The sequence below is a fragment of the Helicoverpa armigera genome, chromosome 5 (genome assembly GCF_030705265.1).
Source record: "Helicoverpa armigera isolate CAAS_96S chromosome 5, ASM3070526v1, whole genome shotgun sequence".
In the NCBI taxonomy this organism is placed as follows: Eukaryota; Metazoa; Arthropoda; class Insecta; order Lepidoptera; family Noctuidae; genus Helicoverpa; species Helicoverpa armigera.
This window is the reverse complement of record NC_087124.1, coordinates 10,717,236-10,737,521: the sequence shown is the minus strand read 5'-3', so window position 1 is coordinate 10,737,521 and position 20,286 is coordinate 10,717,236. Positions and strand designations below refer to the sequence as shown.

Sequence of the window (20,286 nt, the reverse complement as noted above, 5' to 3'; positions counted from 1 at the left end):
GATAATGAGGAATTTAAATGTAAATATAACTGCGAAAGGAAAAAGATAAAATTGCAGTCTAAATCATAATCACTGCTAGAATTATTTTAGTTCAGCCACCGTCATTATACTTGGAATTGTAAAATAGGGCAGAAATAACATTCGCGGCAATCATCCATGCCCTTACACGTAGTCTCATGGCGAACAAATTGGAGCGCCCATTACCGCTGTCAGTTGTAACTGAGCTGACCTATACGATGCCTACGTACCTAGGTAACTAGGTACCCAGGTAAATAGGTACCTAGGTACGTAGGTACGTAGGACAGCTATCCATCAAGCCCGCTTTAGGACTGGACGCGGTCATAATTCAAGGTATCCGAGCATAAATTTTCATTATGCATGCGCAAGAAGATGTATGCGCTACGGGAAAATCTATGTCTTTATGAGAACAGATTGGATCGTTGATCAACTTGATTTATTGCTGCAAACTGTTTACATAGTAATTTTGAACAGTAAAGTGTGTTAGTTTATTTATTTTTGGGGATTTTGTTTGAATCTTTGCATTGGAAATGTAAGCTTTGGACATTGGTATGCGTTTAGCAATACAACTGTATTCTTACCGCTACAAAAACCATATCGTACCCTAAAGTATAAACCACAGAACACCTTTATTATGATATAGGTTCATAATAAGAATATAGACACTCTAGCTAAAATATCATCTGGTGTTGGAAGGAAGTCCGAAGTCTAGATACATTTAAACATTATTGTCTTACCTATCATTAACATTAAACAATGACTGTGCAACAGACTGGTATTTTAGAAACAGTTTCGACCATACGCACCGTCTGCTACTGCTTCCATTTGCAAACATATCTCTAGACAAGTAGACAAACAATCAAATATTAGTTCTCGTATCGATGCGAAGCCTCATTTAACGTATACAGTTAAACAAATAAGAGGTTACAGTAACGGTTTAACATTCCTTATCATCTGGGTCGTAATGCAACTCGCGAATGCATTTTACTTTAAAAAAAATCCGAAAAGTTATCGGCGGATTTCTCGGTGACTTTTAAACTGTTTCCCACGGTTTGTAGGTAAAAAGCTCTCGGCATGCATTGGTATTTTACTTCGATTTAGATTCTAGAATTCTGTTTTAGATAATTGGAGAATAGGACGTGGCTTGACTGCAAAGTTTAGAGAGAGGTTTGATGGAGTAAAAAAAAAATCATCTTGCTGGGAAGTTAGTTGCGCCATTTCTTCTTCTCAGCATAAATAGTAAACACATACATGGGAATAGTAGCTGTTTCATGTAATTTTACGCGAAAAGTAGGTTTTCAACCCCTGTTACTTTTTAATAGTGCATGAAAATGTATTTATCAGATGCTTCCAAAGTCTTTTCATCTAAATATTGTTAAGCACAAATGTAACGTAGGTATTTAAATCGAATTAAGGCTTTTAATTGAATTAAGGTTGGTTTGATAAGACTTTATGTGTACCATATGGTAAAATGATTGCATATGACCCGGTTGATTTAATCACCTTCCAGTCACAATCGACACGTGAGCTGTAATGCGTAGGGTTTGGCTGACTTTATGGCTTGCATAGAGTCGTTGTCCATTGCGTTCGATTACAATTACAATTCCCACGATACAGTGCAACAAAGTAACCTTTTCAGAGAAGCAATGAATTAGATTCATTCAGAACTTAGTAGAATATGGAAAATTTTAATCCTTTATAAAATAACAATTTTCAATAGTATGTAAGTATAATAGTCGTTCATTTCGACGCAGTTGCTTAATTGATTTTTTGCAATGAGAAATACTTATCCATTCTTGTTATTTGACGCCTCAGATTTATAGTGAACCATGATACAGCGATTACTTTAATTACAATCAAAACGTAAACAAAACTTAAGCTATTTTTAACCACTGAGTACCTAATTAATATAAACTCCCTTAAACGGAAACTGTGAAGGATCATCGGCAATTTAAAAATAACCAATAAAGAGAACATATATTTCAATGTACGGTTATTTATCTTCAAAAGTAATTACTGACCCAATTTTCTGATATAGAAGGGAGATTTGTCCGAAGCAATTACATTGATAAAGTGTACGAATGTTGAAAAAAATATCCGCTGTGTCGACTGTAGTGGAAAACGAGTATGTGTTGATATTATGCGCGTGTTACCGTTATGGTTTGGTCTAAATGATAAACTGTGGTCACTTTATTAAAACGTGGTCTTAAAAAGTACCAGCTCGAGAACTAGCTTTAAACCACCTTCCCGAAATAAAATAATTGACTAAATCTAGCATTAAAGCCGGTACTTCTTAAGACAAGGTTTTATAAAAAGTTGGTGGCAGTTTCTCAGTATCTTATTGTTAATTTATGAGCTAAGTACCCGTAGATTTTTTATCAGAAGCATTAAATGCGTTCCAGTGAACTTGACATGGAAATGAAATGTGAAGATTATGGAACATTTCGTTTGAATATAAAGGTAAAAAATGTGTTATGCACATTTAACGATGGTGATTGCACTGCTCAAGGTTTTATTGTTTTTCAATAGCACGCTAATTTTGAATCCTTATTACAAATTTTATTTACCTTTACCGATGTTTATGTGTCTGTAAAAACATCAATTTTTTTATGACAACTTAATTTAGTTTTTCTCTTACACTCTGCTGGGAAGAAAATAAGTAGGTATTTAATTTATAAGAACTTTTTATCTCATAGCTTGTATCTTGTCCCACGACCATGTTAGGGATTGTAGGCGCCCTTGATGGCGCGGTGACCGTGCGCACGCATGGTGCGCTCGCGCCGCTGGTCAATGCACCGTGCGTACGCGCCGCCCAAACGTTAGACACACTGCCGAATGTTCGCGACGTGATAGTGTTAACTAGGTCGATAGATAAATATGTTTTATTATCATGTTGCGTGTAATTTAAAGGGCTTAGGTTAAACCAATAAACTTTAAATATGGATTTCGTCATAACTCAATTTGAAAATACGATCAAAAAACGAATATATTTTTTTCAAGACCGTGCACACTTAATCTACCGTGACGCATAATTTACGATGGGCGATAAAACTAATAATTTTCACACATAATGAGGAAATTGAATGGCATTTACAAAGAATAATTCAGTCATATATTAAACAGCTTCACATAAAAGATGGAATTTTAGAACTACTAATAATTAAAAGTTCGTATTCAAAATTAATTAACGTCAATTCGATCACATTAAAAAGAAATATTGATATAAATAGACTATTAAGATCAAGGAAAATGTAATAATGTGTTATTACATGGGTTCGTGTCCTAGGTGCGGTATCCGGACATAAATTATAATTCGAGCGATAGACAAATTCTATATATTTTTATTTAGAGCAATCCATATAAGGTGATCATTAATTTCGTATTGCAATGTGCGAAACAGTGTCGACTATGTCACATAATTAATTAATGGCTTATTCAAGTTTTGTTTCTTTCGAGTTTTTAACAAAGATAAAGTAAGAGTGAACAAGGTGTAATCGGTTACCACTTAATTAATTTCTCCTACTTTTTTAACTTTCAACCTCGACTTTTGACTTTTTAATTAAGTAAATGTGTTACAAATTGTCGTAATGTTTTTCTTAATTTCCTAAAATCGGAGTCGAGAATTAAATATTAGCTACATGTAAATTGAGACGCAATAATTGAAAACAACTCTTACAATGTACCGTCTCATTTGATTTTCACCTAGCTGTTTCCCGCGATTTCACTCGCATCCCGTGGGAACTACTTTCCGTACCGGGATAAAATACTTCCTATGATACTCAGGAATAATGTAACTTAATTTTTCAAATTGGTCAAGTGGCTTCGGAACCCGGATAAAAAGTAGCCTATGGCCTTAAATGGGCTATCTAACTTCGAAAGAACTTTTCAAATCGGACTAGTACCTAGTTTCTAAGATTAGCGCGTTCAAGCAAACAAACAATCAAACAGCTTTACAATATCAATATAGATATTAGTTACAATATCCACATCACATCCGTGCCGGACCAGTATAGATCCGGTCCGTAACGGGTCGGACCGTGACACGCCGCCATTACCACCAACATTGAACTTTATGCTTACGGCTTGAGTAATCGGTTAATGGGTAATGCACACCTGTGGTACGTCGGGTTAATTACGAAATGAGGTATTTGTATTAAGTTTACATGTGTTTGATTAAATACTTTTTTGTGGGTTGAACTTTTTTTTATGTGTTGAGAGCAGAACGTTATTCTCTAATGTAAACAGTATCAATAATTGTTTGTATCCTATATAAAACATTAGTGAGAACATAATTTTGAATCTGAATCTGAAAATTACATTAAATTAAAAAAAAAGATCCCTACGAATTGAGAACCTCCTCCTTTTTGGGAAGTCAGTTAAAAATTGAAACAAAATACACAAACAATTGGACAGCAATATTGCAATTTATTTCCCACAAACTCTGACTCTGACAGAAAGGAATCTGACAGACATTTGTCAACATGGATACATATTTTCGATAAAATAGATAGATTTATTATACTTCTTATGTAATATGATTAATACACTCGAAAAACCCGAGCATCTCATCATATCCTCCATCTTTTGACCTAACTCGTGTGTTGTTAGAAAGTTGAAATCGAGTTTTCATTTATTGAATTTAACAAAAAATTTAAAATGATGATCAATAGTTCCCATATATAATTTCATTTTCCGAAATCTTTCCAGTAGTTTTTCATCGTGCGTTGACGGCACCATTTTGACACTTCTCGAACGTCTTTCAATGTCTGCAAATATTATTGACTTCTTATTTATTCTGAAAGACGTCACAGTTCTGCATTTAATGAATACAAAATTAATATAGGTGAAGCAGATGTGTAAATTAGTACAAGTGTATTTTTATTACTTTTCACACATAATTTAACGAAACCGAACACGAGTGATAAATTACCCTCATTTTAAATATGAAGGATAGCATAATTTTATATTTAGAACGTTTTGTAACTTATGTAACTGGCCGTGTTGCCATTTAATTGGTTCTAAATTCAAAAATTATTATGAATCATTTCGGTTAAATGTATTCAGTTTATTAATGATTTTTTAATATAATTTCCAATGTCAGGGGCATGATCCCGCTATATTAACATAGTAGACTGATAGGTAGCTAATTTAAATGTCGTATTTAAATTGATCAGTCTGCTGCTGTGTAGGTACCTACATATGGAATATAAACCGCGATTATACAATTATTTTAAGCAATAAAATATCGTTTACACGACAGTTCAATGCTACTTACATGATACGATGTTTTTTAAATTGAATTATCCTTAATTTATTGCAGTAAGTATCTTCTCAAAATATTTCATGCAAACCGCAATGTTTCCATTCCAACTTCTGTATCAAGCTAAACATTAGGCACGTCAAATAAGAGAAAGAAAAGTCAAAAAAATATAGAGAGATCGACAACTTAACACAAATCCAGATTATGCACTTACGATTGCCAGCCCTTAACCAACAAAGCAGTGCCTTTGAAATACATTAAAATAAATTAAAAAACCTACCTAAAATTTTCCATAGGTATAGCTAAAAAATCTAAACTAAAATTCACAGAGACGTTAAATCAGGTACCTATCTACTTCTATAACCTACGTTCAGTACAAATGATTGATAAATACAACCTAGTGTTCTCGTATAATGTCAGGCCGACTCACAGCTGTCATAGGCTGCCTAATTGCCCATCTGTACCATAACGGCCCATTGTCCATAGTTAAACCATAACTCGCGTGGGAACATAATAAGTAATCACACTTTATGTTCTAGAAACACGCAGAATTATAGGAATATTATAATTGTTTTGTTTGAAAATATTATTGTTATATAATTCTTGGATTGTCATAACAATAATGTTGACAGCTGGTGACTTTTGTTTATAATATGTATTTAGTATAGATAGTTGATTCACGTGGGTTTGCTTGCATTCTTTGAGAATTACCTTCACTATGATACAGAGCTTAAATATGTAATGCTATTGTTTTACAAGTCTGTTTGTAGCTAAGTAGTATAAACCGTTATAGTTACCTTCTTATGAGTAATTTTAGGAAAGATTAGTAATGAAATCTTTTTCTAGGACATGTTGAAGGTGCGCTCCAATTAATACTCCAAACATATTGATCAATTAAATAAAACACATAATCGATAGTTTAACAAACATATAATTCTTCAGTCACGAGGATGACTTTGCAAAAAGCATAAATAATGATCTACAAATTGATATAATTAAATTAAAAAACAAATCTATACCAAAAGCGGGCAAACCTTCGTTTAAAATAAATGATTTATTTGCAAAATAAAGTTAATTGCACTAATTAAAATCTCGTATTACCCTGACCTACATAGTTACCGCTAGATGACATAATGTGTGATAAAAATGTTAATTGCTAATAAATATATAGAGTTGACCTGTGACGTCACAAGCGGATGATTCAGACTCGTAAGCTGCGCGTGCGCGGCTCACTCACGAGACTGGCAATTAATGGGCTTGATGGTAAACTTTGCCGCTTAGCTCATTGATGAGATAAACTAGCAATTTATGATGAATGGTCTACCTAAAGGCTTTAGCACGAATGACACAATTACAAATAGGAATCATCATCATTGACATGGAATAACACTCGTGGAACATACAAAACATTTCTTAACTCGAGATGTTTTGCCTATGAATATTTTCATCCGATTTCAGTTGTCGTCAACTTTTTTAAAGGTATATACTTACATATGCTTTAAAAAACAGCCTCTTCTACCATTCAAGTCTATGCCCATAGTTTTAATAGTTAAATGTTATTTAATCAGAGACTCGTCAACCATAAATTATTCGCCAATTTTAACGAGCGCCAACCGAAAACGTGACAACGATGACATATCTACAGCACAAAGGCATCCGTTTAATGACAGTATAAAGGTGCAATTATAAAACAATAAAGGCACTTTACAGTGTTCAGATGTTGCCGATTACGTGGCAATACATCCAATTACAATTTAAGTTCGTTGGCGCGAGTAATTGAGATTTATATGGTGATACCGCAACTCTATAGTTTATCGATGTTTCTTGTGGGAGGGAAAATGGCAGCGGTGACCTTTGGGGAGGTCGGTTAGGGTTGCCTCTGGTGGATCTTACTTTATAGGGTGCCAAATTGAAAGTGGCGCTGAAAAAATTAAAAGTTTGAAGGTGCTAAGCTTTCATTGCAAACGAAGCTCACCATTATGTCACCTACTTTAACTAGTTTAAGATCAAAAATGAAAAATAGGTGTACCTAATAAAGAATATCTGTCTATCTAAGCTGGAAAATTGAAAAATCTGTAATTTCAACTCTATGTTTCATCAATGCCTTAAGCTCTAGGCATTTTTAAGCAAGACAAATAAGCAAATAGCTCGTAGTTACAATCTACACCCTATATGTACAGTATCACGCGACCAGAACGATAGCTGAAGTATGTAGGAACATATACCTAAGTATGTACCTGCATCTAACACACGATATACCGACATGCCCTCACTCTTAACATTTGCCGTTTCAGTTATATCACAGATCGGCGCGTGAGCAGTAAATAATATTAAGTAATATTCCTGTCGTACGTCGGCAATACATATTCATTAAAAGGGCTAGCTCAGATGTTAGTTCGTTTCGATATCAGATTTAATAAACATTATTGAACTTAGTCATAAAGGTTGAGAGCTTTTATAAGCTTAGGTTGTAGGTAAATGTAGCTCGTACCTAATAGTCTTAAATGGTTGTAGATTTCAGAAGATAAAAAATAAACATGGTTTACTGATGTGTACCTAACAATTGTATATTAGAAGACTTATGTTATTTCCAGTCTAAGAACCTATTGTCTACCTCTAGAGGTAACCTAGTTAACAGCATATTAAATGTGTCGAAACGTATCACCGTGTCACTGAAGTTTACCGAAGTTACATGCAGTATTTTCCAAAGAGCATTCAATCCTTACAAATATAAATGAAACTTGAAGGAAATTAATAGATAATTCTTTCATCAATGATTTTATAAAATATTGAATTTTCAACAATACCGTTTCTAAATATCCCCTTTCTCTTGTCCCCAGGCTATCGGTCATGTATCGGGCGGTCACATCAACCCGGCTGTCACCCTGGGCCTGTTCGCGGCTGGAGACGTCAAGCTGCTGAAGGCAGTCTGCTACATCATCGTTCAGACCCTCGGAGCTATTGCTGGAGCTGCATTCATTAGGGTAAGTGGATATAGCAAGAATTTTGAGAAATAAAAGTGGAAAAGAAAGGTTAAAACAAAAGTAAGACTAGGATGTTTTAAAATCAAACAAACAAATGACAGTCGTCGACAGTAAATTAATAAAAACCAGGTACCTATAACAAATCCATCAGTCATCCTTCTGTCTTTGCACCAAAACACATTTTTATTTTCGTATAAAAAATATTCAATCAGAATCAAAATATTAATTCTTGAGCAAACATAATTATTGATTTCACAAAAATAAACAAACAAAAAATTAATTAATTTCATCCGCAGATTGATTATGAAATAATAACATAATTATATTAAACACAACATCAAGCTCTTGACTGTAATGAGTTAATTAGTTTGCTCATGAACGATGCGTATGATTCGATTTGATATTAATAAATGCATCTGCAATTAAATTTAGAACGTGCTTATTAGTGTTCAACCGTTGATTACATGACAGCCCATCTATAAAGCAGAAGATATTTTATTTAATTGAATACGTCAAAAGCTTAAAATCCAAGGTTAATTTTGTAAGCTAAACTAAATGTAAATTAATTTGTCCTCAAGTACACTCGCGACCTAAACCAAAGAAGGAGAGAGTTAAAAAAACATGTTCTCAAACGTATAAACATTACAATTTCTAGTAATTATTCTGTACTTAAACAGCCGTAGTCTTCGTATCAACATTCTAATCGCCATATATGTACGCTGGGCAAAAAAACTGTCTCGTTCACCGTGACACTGATGATCTTAGAATAAAGAGCCAAGTGGAGCGACCTTCGGTGTAATCGTGGAACTAATTGAACACGCCGATGTAAAGCTTTTCGGATATATATGAGTACTTGGAAAGGTCACGGGTTTGATATATGGCGTTATACTTCGAGCTTTAATTTACTTTATAATATTAAGGTTAAATACACATGACATTGTATCAATTAAAATTAGACATTATAGTTATCGAAGCCTCCATATTTTTAGTTAGTAAAAAAAGCTAACAAAATGTGAAGGCTTCATTGCATGTAGCAACACATGTCATGAAGATATTGCAAATAATTTTTCGTCAGTCTGTCTATATTCAAAGTTAAAAAACTGATCAATATTTCTAGTGTCAGACTTATCCTGTAAGCTCAAAAGTTCAGCATGTAAATGAGTGGTAAGTAGATATGTTAGCTCGCAGCTAATTAGTTGGTCGCGCGCAATTTATAACGTTCGCACGACGGCCTTCCTGCGACATTTCACTAACGAGCGAACGATCACGTATGAACTAGACACGACTTAGATTAGACATTACCGAGTTATGATGTAACATGACTAACATGCATGCGTGATGTTTAGGTACCTATTTTTTAGTTTTACTTAACACTTTTGTTGACGATTGTACTTGGGTGGAGCAAAAAGTGGACTAGATTTTCCGAATACTCCATATGGTTGCAACGGCGCTATAGACTTTTTTGTACTGTTAGGCTTAGTTAGGTATTAAATGCCATGCAAAATATAAAGCTAAGCTAGAGCTACAATTTGATTGTTGACTATTTACAGTTCAGCATTAGCATATAAATATAGAAAGGCGTAGTAAAAATATTGAAGTACATTAGGCAACTTGTTGTCATCTATCAACGAAATATTCATCGTACCTGCATAATAAACATCATAATCAGTTACAATAAATTAAAGTAATCGAGATAAAGTTAACTTTAATCGACCATAAAAATAACATCAACACTTTACATACATTTTGTTGTCAACATTACATTCTCAAAAATGTAAGAATTTCTGGAAAGCCGTGATTAATATCATGTTAATGTGATAACCATAAATAAGAAAAATATCGAGTTGAATCGAGACATACTTTCGAAGATATAATCGAGATGATAATCGATATGTTTTATGTTGCAGCTGGCTGTACCAGAGGATAAAGTGGGAGGCTTTGGAATGACTCTCCCTGGACATGGAGTTACTGAGGCTCAGGTAATATACTTATCTGTATTTTATTGCTTAGTATTTAACACTGTGGTTAGTGTAGGTACAGCAAAAATACTAATTTCAAGAAATTTGCTGCTACAGCCATTATCGTTTTAAGTAGGAAGATGGATCTTTATTTAGTATTGAAAGTCCACACATGTTTTACACATGACAGACATTTTATTATTGTGTTAGCGTAGCAAGCTTTAAAACCTAACCAAAAAAGCTTAACAGAGATGAATGGCTACATTTTGACGTCATCATCATCATCATCATCATTTCAGCCATAGGACGTCCACTGCTGAACATAGGCCTCCCCCTTAGATCTCCACAGATACCTGTTGGTGGCGACCTGCATCCAGCTTCTTCCGGCGACCTTCACAAGGTCGTCTGTTCACCAGCAAGGTGACACCTTGTTCATTTTGACGTGCTCTCCACTATTTAAATACGATAACGATCACACGGTAGCTAGCCTACAATCTACTTTAAGTTTCTTCTAGAATGTTCTAATCTTCGTCTCATTCCAGGCTGTGTTAATCGAGGCTCTGATCACGTTCCTGCTGGTGATGGTTGTTCACGGCGTGTGCGATGCGCGCCGCAACGACATCAAGGGCTCCGCTCCTCTGGCCATCGGCCTCAGCATCACTGCCTGCCATGCTGCTTGCGTGAGTATCAGCCTTTAAGAAGTTAAGAGAACAAAATGGTAGACCCCTTATGAATATTTTGGAAATACTTCTGGTCAAACATAAAACGTAATCATCTCAGGTTTCTTTGAAGTAGGCAGACGTATTTTAGTTATTTTGGCCATCTTCTCAAACTTTCACGTTTTTAATATTACTGAGATAAAATAGACATCAAATTACATATTCAGTCTAAAATTCTGGCGCCACCTAAATACAGACTTGTCTAGATTTTTTGTCTTTTTCTGAATTAACTTTCACTGAAGTTATTTTTTTAGGAATATCAATGAGGCGTAGGTATTAAAATGTTTGTTTTTATCCACAGATTCCTTTCACCGGCTCCAGCATGAACCCCGCTCGTTCTATTGGACCCGCCCTCGTCTTGGGTGACTGGACTTCACAATGGGTAAGTAGCATCACACTTACTTCTTTAGTTTTCTTCTTCACTACATAAGCACCATTAGATCCTATTAAACATGAATGCCAATGCTATACTAAATAAAGAGGACTCAGAAAGTAATCTAGTAAAAGCATCTTTTCTAAAAAGTTCGGAAAATAAAGGTTTATTTTATACGAACATTTCGATACCTATAGCTAAAATGCGATGTTCTAAAGCTGCAATTATGCTGTACATCCATCAGACATCATATACATAGATACCGACCTTAACTGAATACGTAAGGAAAGCTCGTAATAGCGTTGTCACGAACCATCAGAATCACGTGAGCTAATGTGTTTGATCTAGAAATCGTGGGACATTCACCTGACTGCCAGACGTTATGTTATTAGGTAATATCTGACCATGTAGGTGGTAGATAGGTTTCTTTTCAGTAGGCTATCTGCTAGTATGATGCTACAAAAAATTCAACAACGGTCAGAAAGGCTGGGTACTTAACATACACGTACGTCAGATCAATGAACGAATGTGAGAATTTTTTGGCATAAAATTAGTGAAGCTATTTTAAAAGCAAGGCCAAAGGTCAACTGTATTAGCTTAAGAATTGCCTTTTAACCTTAATTTTAAAGTTTGCATATGCAAAAAACTTTCGAATCCAGCATTATGTATATAGCTCTGTTTTATGGATGGTGGAAAACTTAAAATCTTGAAAGATAATTACTATAATATAAATGCAGACTGGTTTATTGCAAGTGTATCCATCTAAAGCTAATTAAAGAGTACACTTTCGCTGGCGCCGGCCGCCGATATCCTATCAAACGGGTTTGCATCTCCGACGCGGCTACAAACATGTAACTTTCCTATCACATGAGAACTTAACATGAATCATACTGTCTGTCAGTTCATAAACAAGACTAGCGTCATACTGCGGACCAAACAGTCGGCCGACAGTTGACCTGATGGTTGGCCAAATATGTATTTTTTTAAGAAAATCTTGATTCCAATCAAACTCAAAGTCTGACACCAGCCTTGGCAAGATACTGGGTTGAGGAGGTCGGATAGGCAGTCGCTCCTTGTAAAACACTGGTACTTAGAAGTATCCGGTGAGATTGGAAGCCGACCTCAATATATTGGAAAAAGGCCGGCTAAATGATTCATCTCCTTTCTAATTTATTAGGTAACCCCAAACAAACTATCGGCCGACTAAAAGTGTGCGGTGTGTAACTCTAACATGGATCATACCGTCGTCAGTTCATAAACAAGACTAACTTACAATATCTGCAGCCTTCCTTTCTAATCAGTAATGATTTAAGTTCTTAAGTAAGATGTCTACTTGAAATGAAAGTTGCTCATTCCTCATTGCAGTTTGTTTACTGTCTAAGTACCTTTTGTTCGTAAAAGTGATTGACGAGCCTTTCTATCTTATTTATTAAGTAAAAGCTTTGATTCATTATGTGAGCATCAATATTCATTATTAAGTTATTAAAACTGGCGGTTCCGGGGGTTAATTAAACGGATTTCCCAAAGCGGTTATGTTACGTAGCAAAAATTTATATGATCGGCTGTGTGCAGTTTTATAACATAACTTCTAATCGTTTCACCCGCGTCCCGTGACAACTACTTACTGCTCTTACCGGGGTGAAATATAGCCTATATTACCTACTCAGGAAGAGTGTAGCTTTCAAACAGTGAAAGAATTTTTCAAATCGGTTCAGTAGTTTGGGAGCCGTAACGAACAAAATAAAATCCTCTTTATTATATTACTATTCGTACGTATTCTGACTAAATTACATTTTCTGCGGAATTCCTGATATTATTGTGATTTTATTAAATATTCCCAGATATTGATAGATTAAATACGCATAGGCCTAGTAACAAGCGTATCCCTATCAGCTTTTTCCATTAGTAGTATGTTTGTAGAGCAAATAATAGAACAAGGTCGGGCATGTTAACACGATTTGTAGTTTAATATTAATAATTGTTTTCCAACTAATACAAATATGGTGGAGTCAATAAATGTTATAATTATATAGAATTTTAGAAGAAGTACATACTACGTAAAAGCTCTGCGTGGGTACTCCGAATCACAGGGTTTAGCTCCGAGAAATAAAAACATAATATGTATTAGGGTGTCCCAAGACATAAGGGGGAATTTTTTTTTCTCGAATTCAAATACGCATACCCTCTAATTTTTTTAGGTTTGACCTCATTATCTCCTATAATAAATATTATCTCGATCAGACAGTGGTAACCCGTGCCGACTTAATGGCAAAGTTTTCACATGAAAATTTGTACTGACTTACTATGGAGAAATTTAGATCTTAATTATTATTACTAAAAATAAACCTTGAATACATCCAAATAATGTTTTATCCTCTTATATACATTGAAAAATAATATCATTGTTAAAATTTTCATTTTAAAGTAGTTTTTTTTTACAGTCAGGATAAATTTTCCGATGTTCTAGGACTGTACCTAACAATAATTATTTTTGTTCCTCATCTACTGTGATTAATCAATAAAAGTCTTGCATGAACTTCACCGATCTTTCGGCCACATCGTTCACTAACTCTCAGTGCTGAAACTTTGGCTTTTTGATACGAAGCATTATTTGACTAGAAGGTAGGACACATTCATGTAGAAAACTGTCATTATATTTTAAGGCGATCGATCAAAGAACTCGCTTTTTGCTGAAATGAAGTTAGATGTGATTTTGTCATACAACGTACCGTAAAGATCTTCTTTTGAAAAAAAAACTTAACCAAAGACAAAATAACCCCTGAAAAACGATACATCCAATCGTTTTTCAAGAGTTATTTTCCTTTGCTCCTCTGAGGCACGCGCTTTCTGTAACTAACTGTAGGCCGGCTGCTCTCCTGGCTGTCATTTGACATCTTGGACAGTCGTTTCGGGTAGTCAGAAGCCAATAAGTCTGACACTAGTCTTATCAAAGGGATATTGGGTTGCTGGGTAACTGGGTTGAGAAGTCAGATAGGCAGTCGCTCCTTGTAAAACTCTAGTACTCAGCTGAATCCGGCAAGACTGGAAGCCGACCCCAACATAGTTGGGATAAGGCTCGGGACATGATGATTTATTCTTATTAATCAAAATCAAATAAATTACATATCTAAGTTGCTGAAAAAGTCGTGATAGCGTTGCTTAAAAACGTCTTGTGTCTTTTGTCCCTCCAAACTTGATACAAGGTGACGAGTTTCGTCACACAATTAGGCAAAGATTTAGTTGGAATACGCGCCTTTTCCCAGTAGATAATATAATGCATTCGCGACTAGTAAGATTTACGTTTTCATTCACAATAAATTAATTTCCCGAATATCACAACATAGTATACAACAAAGTCGCTTTTTCTGTCCCCGTGTCCCGTTGTAAGCTTACCTAATTATTCAAAACTACGCAACCGATTTTCATGCGGTTTTCTCTAATAGATAGAGTGATTAAAGAGGAAGGTTTACATGTATAATAACACACGTTAAATAGTGCAGAAATACTGTTATTCCGTGCGAAGCCGGAGCGGGTCGCTAGTTGTTCTATGAAACTGCCAGAACTTGTCCATTAGACGGAAGTTTTGGGCCCATCATTTGATGCTTCATGTCCCCTAATTAAAAATATACTCTTTTTATAACTGCTTAAGTCTAGTGACATGTTGGCTGTTTGAAAACAATGTTTCGATCACTAAATAACAAGAAATCACAAGCACATCGACGAGTTAGATCGCGTTAGTCTTAGAGAGCAAGTATGACATACATTCAAATGTAAGTCGGCACGGGTTACCGTGGTCCTACCACCATAAAATTTTATTTATAATAGTTTTGGACCAAAAGGAAAAAAATAGGAGGGTATGCGTTAAAAAAAAATGACTTTGATTTTTTTGGGACACCCTAATATGTATATTTATTATTTATTATTCTTTGGACTTAAGTTAGAATCATATTTTCCAATAATCTAGATCCATTAAGTTCCGATCCACTTAGGAATGAAATAACCGTAATAATACTAAACATTAAGTGTTTGCTTACAACAGTTTACATCACCATGTAATTGAACCATTCACAAGTTAACACTTTATTATTTTATTGGTTGTTTATGCGGTTAAATAGATAAACTTTATTTCAATTATATAACTTATAACATAAGTGTTATATTATATAAATAGCGTCTATGAATCATCGAAGGTCTTTTATTAATAAAGCCAATAAAATCGATGGTCAATCATGTCAAGTTTAATGGTCCTATGATTTAATTTCAATGTTGCCTTAGGGCTTAAGTTCTCGAACTATTGAAGGCTTTCGTCTAGGTCCTGTGTATTATGCAAGAGCCTTCTCGATGATCTGTCCTTAAATATTGCTGCATTACCAACCAATTTTTTTTTTTGGGAAATCATCAAACCCCTCGCGCTTTGGGTGCAGCGTGAGGCAGTGTCAGAGTCTGACTGACTAAAACCCGTCATGTTCCTTCTGAAGCTCCTTATGTACCAGGGCTGCGGTAACTCTTTCGAACAAGTTCGCAGCCCGACAATTCTCTGTTTCACCAATGTTTGATAATGTCAAGTAAATGCTGATGTTGTAAATAAAAGAATACCCACTAGACCAGGATGCTGTCGTGTACGCCATAGATTTCTTTCATCCGATTTTTCGCTACACTTTTAAAGAGAAAGGTAGCATGACGAACAAAACCATGCATGCCCATGGTTTTATTACAATAACAACCATAATGGTGGTTGCTATGGTTACCCAATCACGGGAAGTGAAGGCCCATCAGAGTTGTTACGTCTGACATGACGGAACAGGCGAATTAGTAACACATGGCTATTACGTTTCTTACACGAGATGCTTAGATAGGAATTTATTTGGAAGCAATAGGTCAGTTACAAGTCTTCGTATCAATAAAACTTTTACCTGCCTAGTGAACCAATCAATTATAAAGCACTCAAAATCACTTAGTTAATGCTTGACGCTTAGGTGGTTGGGTACACTTACTTACGGATTTCCCCAAAAGATTATAATCAGCTACATAAGTTATTAAGGCAAGTGTGACTCTTGATATTTAGAAAGCGCTTAGGTATATGCTCATTAGGATATAGACCGCAAAGTTTGTTTGATAAGTTAGCCTTACAAGTAGCCAGAATTCTGAGGCTCTAGGTTGAGAATGACGAGGAAAAAAATTACAACGCTAAAGCTTAGATATAAACGGGCAGTCACCTCATTCACTTTCCATCTACCTATGTTCCCGGTAGTTTAAACTCCATAAATATTATTTTGCACGTTTAATGGTGAAATATCATGAAAAAAAAACACAAACACGCTACTCTACATGTGTGTAGCACATTATAGAGGCTCTAGTTATATTTTCTAGGCCCTTCCGACATTTATGTAATAGCAATTAACTCGTTCGCGGTTCACTAGTAATTGGCGTTAACTTGCGTGCCAATGACTTTGAAACTTGTTACTACATCATGAATAGACGGGGATTTGTCACGCTGATGTTACTAACAATAGAGAATACCTACGGAACTTTGGTAGCTAAATACAAACGTAACTCTGTTTGGCAGTCAGGTGAAAATAAAATAGAAAAACATTCGATTAAAAGAAAGTTGCGTATACATATTTTCTTTTTATTTCCCCAAATAGGAAGTTTGATCATTGTATCATTTTTTGACAGATATTACACAATGGTATTGAACTATTGAACATCTTTTAGGCTAATTTAATTTGTTGATCGGAACTATGTGACTAGGGCTGCCATCCGTCCGGGTTTCCCCGGATTTGTCCTCGTTTGGAGGCCGTCCGGGGGCCGTCCGGGCGGGGTTTCAAGAAGTGTCCGGGGAAAATCCGGACATTTTTCATAGGACCATCTTAACCTATGGTGCCTGGGTATGCGAATTACCCGGGCGCCTAATAATGCAGAAGTCAAAGTGTCCCAAAACTCCAAAATTTTCGCGCTCGCTTCGCTCGCGACTTCTTTTCTTAACACATTTTTTTTTACGTTTAGCTACTTTAATGTCGCAATATTCAAAACATTTTGCGCTCACTTCGCTTGCGGCTTCTTCACTTTGCGGATTTTTTTATTATACAAGTTTAGGTGCTTTAGTGACCCAAAACTCAAAAATTTTCGCGCTCGCTGCGCTCGCGGCGACTTCACTGTACAGTTGTTTGTATTTTTCAAAAATTTTTTGTCTGACCTATCAAGAAGGTAACTCCTACTTTCCATATGAGCTTTCTTAATTATGACCTTCGAAATACATTAGGTCACAATCTTTCAATACTAGGTACTACATGAGCTAGAGACGGCCCTGACTTTTCATGTAAGGAAGGACTTCATTGAATTTAAGTAATATGGTAGGTAATATTAAAAATTAGGTCTTGTTTTGTTAAACAAAAAAATCGGACTCGTCCGGGGAAAAAATGCTATTTACGCCAAATGTCCGGGTTTTTTTAAATATTTGTCCGGGTTTGGCGAAATTCGAAATGGCAGCCCTATATGTGACCTAAGTAAATGTTTGTCTTCAGGTATACTGGGTGGGCCCCATCGTCGGCGGTGTGATTGCTGGCGTCGTGTACAAGTTCATCTTCCGCATCGGCAAGACCGGTGACAGCGGCTCCTACGACTTCTAGACGACTCCGTGACGACTGCGTGACGACACGCGGCCGACGCTACCGTGCCTTAACATAACCCTGCCTCGCGCACACTACTTACGTCTATAGGATATTGCCAAAAATGGGTCAAAATTATCGTGATATTATATTTGCGCCTGTTTATTTATAATTGCATTAACGCTCGGATGAATTAACTGTATATATCTTCAAACGCGAGTTTCTAAAATCAAGTATTAGTAGGTAGTGCGCGCGAGGCTATACCTAGTATTCAGCTTATTGATATAACCCGTTCATACGTTGGACCAAATTGTTATAGGATATTGTCAATGGGCTTGTACTTGTTATTTTAGTCTGTCATTATGCTCGACGAAAGATCCAAAGGTTTTACACAAATATTGTTATTGTTCTACTACGAAAATTATGAAAAAAACCGATTCGAAACCGTTATGTCGGAGTAAGATATGTAATTTAAGTTATAGTTATATAAATAAAGTTATTAAGTTTATTTATATTATGTGAATAAAGTATTTTTAAGCGGATGTTCATTATAACATGTCCATACTCGAGTGCCTGTGCTAGTTATGTGATTAATTATTATAAATATTATACTGTGAGTTAACTTTAGTTTGTATTCACGACTAAACTTCTCATACGAAATGAAAAACTTTGAAATAAATAATCAATATTATAAAAGTTTTGTTTATTCATTTATCTAACCATAATCGACCAAGCGTTCACTTTTCTATCCTGCCTAATAATATCCATCAGTAGGCATCAACAGTTATTTAAGCACCTACCTATTTTATTATAGGGAAATATTATTATTGAATAAAGTTTGTAAATATAGTGAAAAAAAAAAAGCACCTATTTTATTGTATGAGCAACATTTCTGACACGTAAGCTTGCAATCACCGATTTGCATAAGAATGCGATAAGAAAACTGCAGTAGGTACTGAAATCAAGCAATTTGCGTAAACTATATTTTTTTTAATATCTGGGATATAAGCTACTTAATGATTGTCAATAAATAATGTTAAGACTTAAGATGCTCAGGATCTTGATCTTCCAACATTATGTTGCCTACATTAAAAAGTGTCGCATTCGTTAAATATTAACATGACCCCGAACCTCATTCATAAAGCTACTGACAGACGATAGCTTGTTAACTCCCGAACAATCCAACCTCCCTTTCATTACCTACATTTCACCAATAGCTTCATCAGTTCATTCTCAGGAGGGCAGGATAAACCTTCGCATTTAAAATAATCAGTCCTAATCCATAAAACATCGACACGACGCGACGGTGACAACACTTGCAAATGAACCTTTACACAGTCACACTAAACATTAGCAATAGATTAAATTAAGTCTATGCCCGACTAACTGTAGTCTACGCGACTCATTTACAATCGTAATTGGCGCAGGTGTGAATCGAGACAGTCTAGCGTTTGTTATACAAAAGCTGACTAATGAAGTGTTATTAGAATGTCAGATGTAATGTGGGTTTGGTTTTTGATGATTTTAGTGACTGAAATTGAGATGTAGTTTTTTTTGTTTCGTTGCTCGAGGGCTTGAAAGTTATTGCAGTAGTTTATCAAAGAACTTACTAATACTTGACTTTCGATGCTTCAGGATAATGAACCAAACTTATATAGGTAGAGGAAACTTTTCTTGTTTATTTGTAAACGCTCCGGAACTACTGAAGCGATTTGAAAAATCGTTTGACTATGAGGAGGCCACACTATACCCGAGTGACATGTCAAGTCTATATTTTGTTCCCTACCTAAGGGAAGAAGTTACACCGGCACAGGTGTGGAACCGCGAACAGCTTAATAGAAGTGATACACAAGTGTGACAAATGGCGTACTTGACCGTTTTTTCAAGTTTATCTTCCGTTATAGCACAATTACTTGAGTGTGAACTAATCCCCATTTAGTTTCGCAAGTGTCGTGACTGAGGATCACTGATCAAGCGCATAAGTGCGCCGGCGCAGTTAAAAATGTGGCGCGGGGTCAAGGCTAGTGTGATGAGTATTGTCATAGCGTGGGATATTACTGCACTAACCTACATACTTCAGAATTCGTGTGTGACATAGAAAGGTTTGATCTTGATCAGAATCTGAGGGCTAATCTTAATATGGATCATGTTTATCTTTTGTTGTGATAATGCTAGTGTTAAGATCAGAGATGACAATCTATTATGGCCGTATATCAGTCGTGTACATAAATATTTCTTGTTTTTACCTACGTTTTTCGATTGGTGGCAAAAGCTGGAGGTTACAGGGTGTAGATCCTGAGTACTTACTGCCTCAACAAATTACACCGTTGGCTGTCGTATATACCTAACAACTTACGCTTTTGCAA

The 20,286-nt window shown here is 35.5% G+C and overlaps 1 protein-coding gene across 3 annotated transcripts in view; it reads left to right on the top strand.

The window, feature by feature from the left end:
• The window catches only part of LOC110379159 (aquaporin AQPAe.a), a 78,036-nt gene extending 59,420 nt beyond the window's left edge, over positions 1 to 18,616 (top strand). For all 3 annotated transcript variants that reach the window (XM_049842392.2, XM_049842390.2, XM_021338687.3), the window contains 5 exons: positions 8,119 to 8,262; positions 10,170 to 10,241; positions 10,763 to 10,900; positions 11,241 to 11,321; positions 17,837 to 18,616. In XM_049842392.2, the coding sequence (XP_049698349.1) occupies positions 8,119 to 8,262; positions 10,170 to 10,241; positions 10,763 to 10,900; positions 11,241 to 11,321; positions 17,837 to 17,941 (540 nt within the window). In that variant the 3' untranslated portion in view covers positions 17,942 to 18,616. The remainder of the gene's footprint in view (positions 1 to 8,118; positions 8,263 to 10,169; positions 10,242 to 10,762; positions 10,901 to 11,240; positions 11,322 to 17,836) is intronic.
• The last annotated feature ends 1,670 nt before the right edge of the window (positions 18,617 to 20,286 follow it).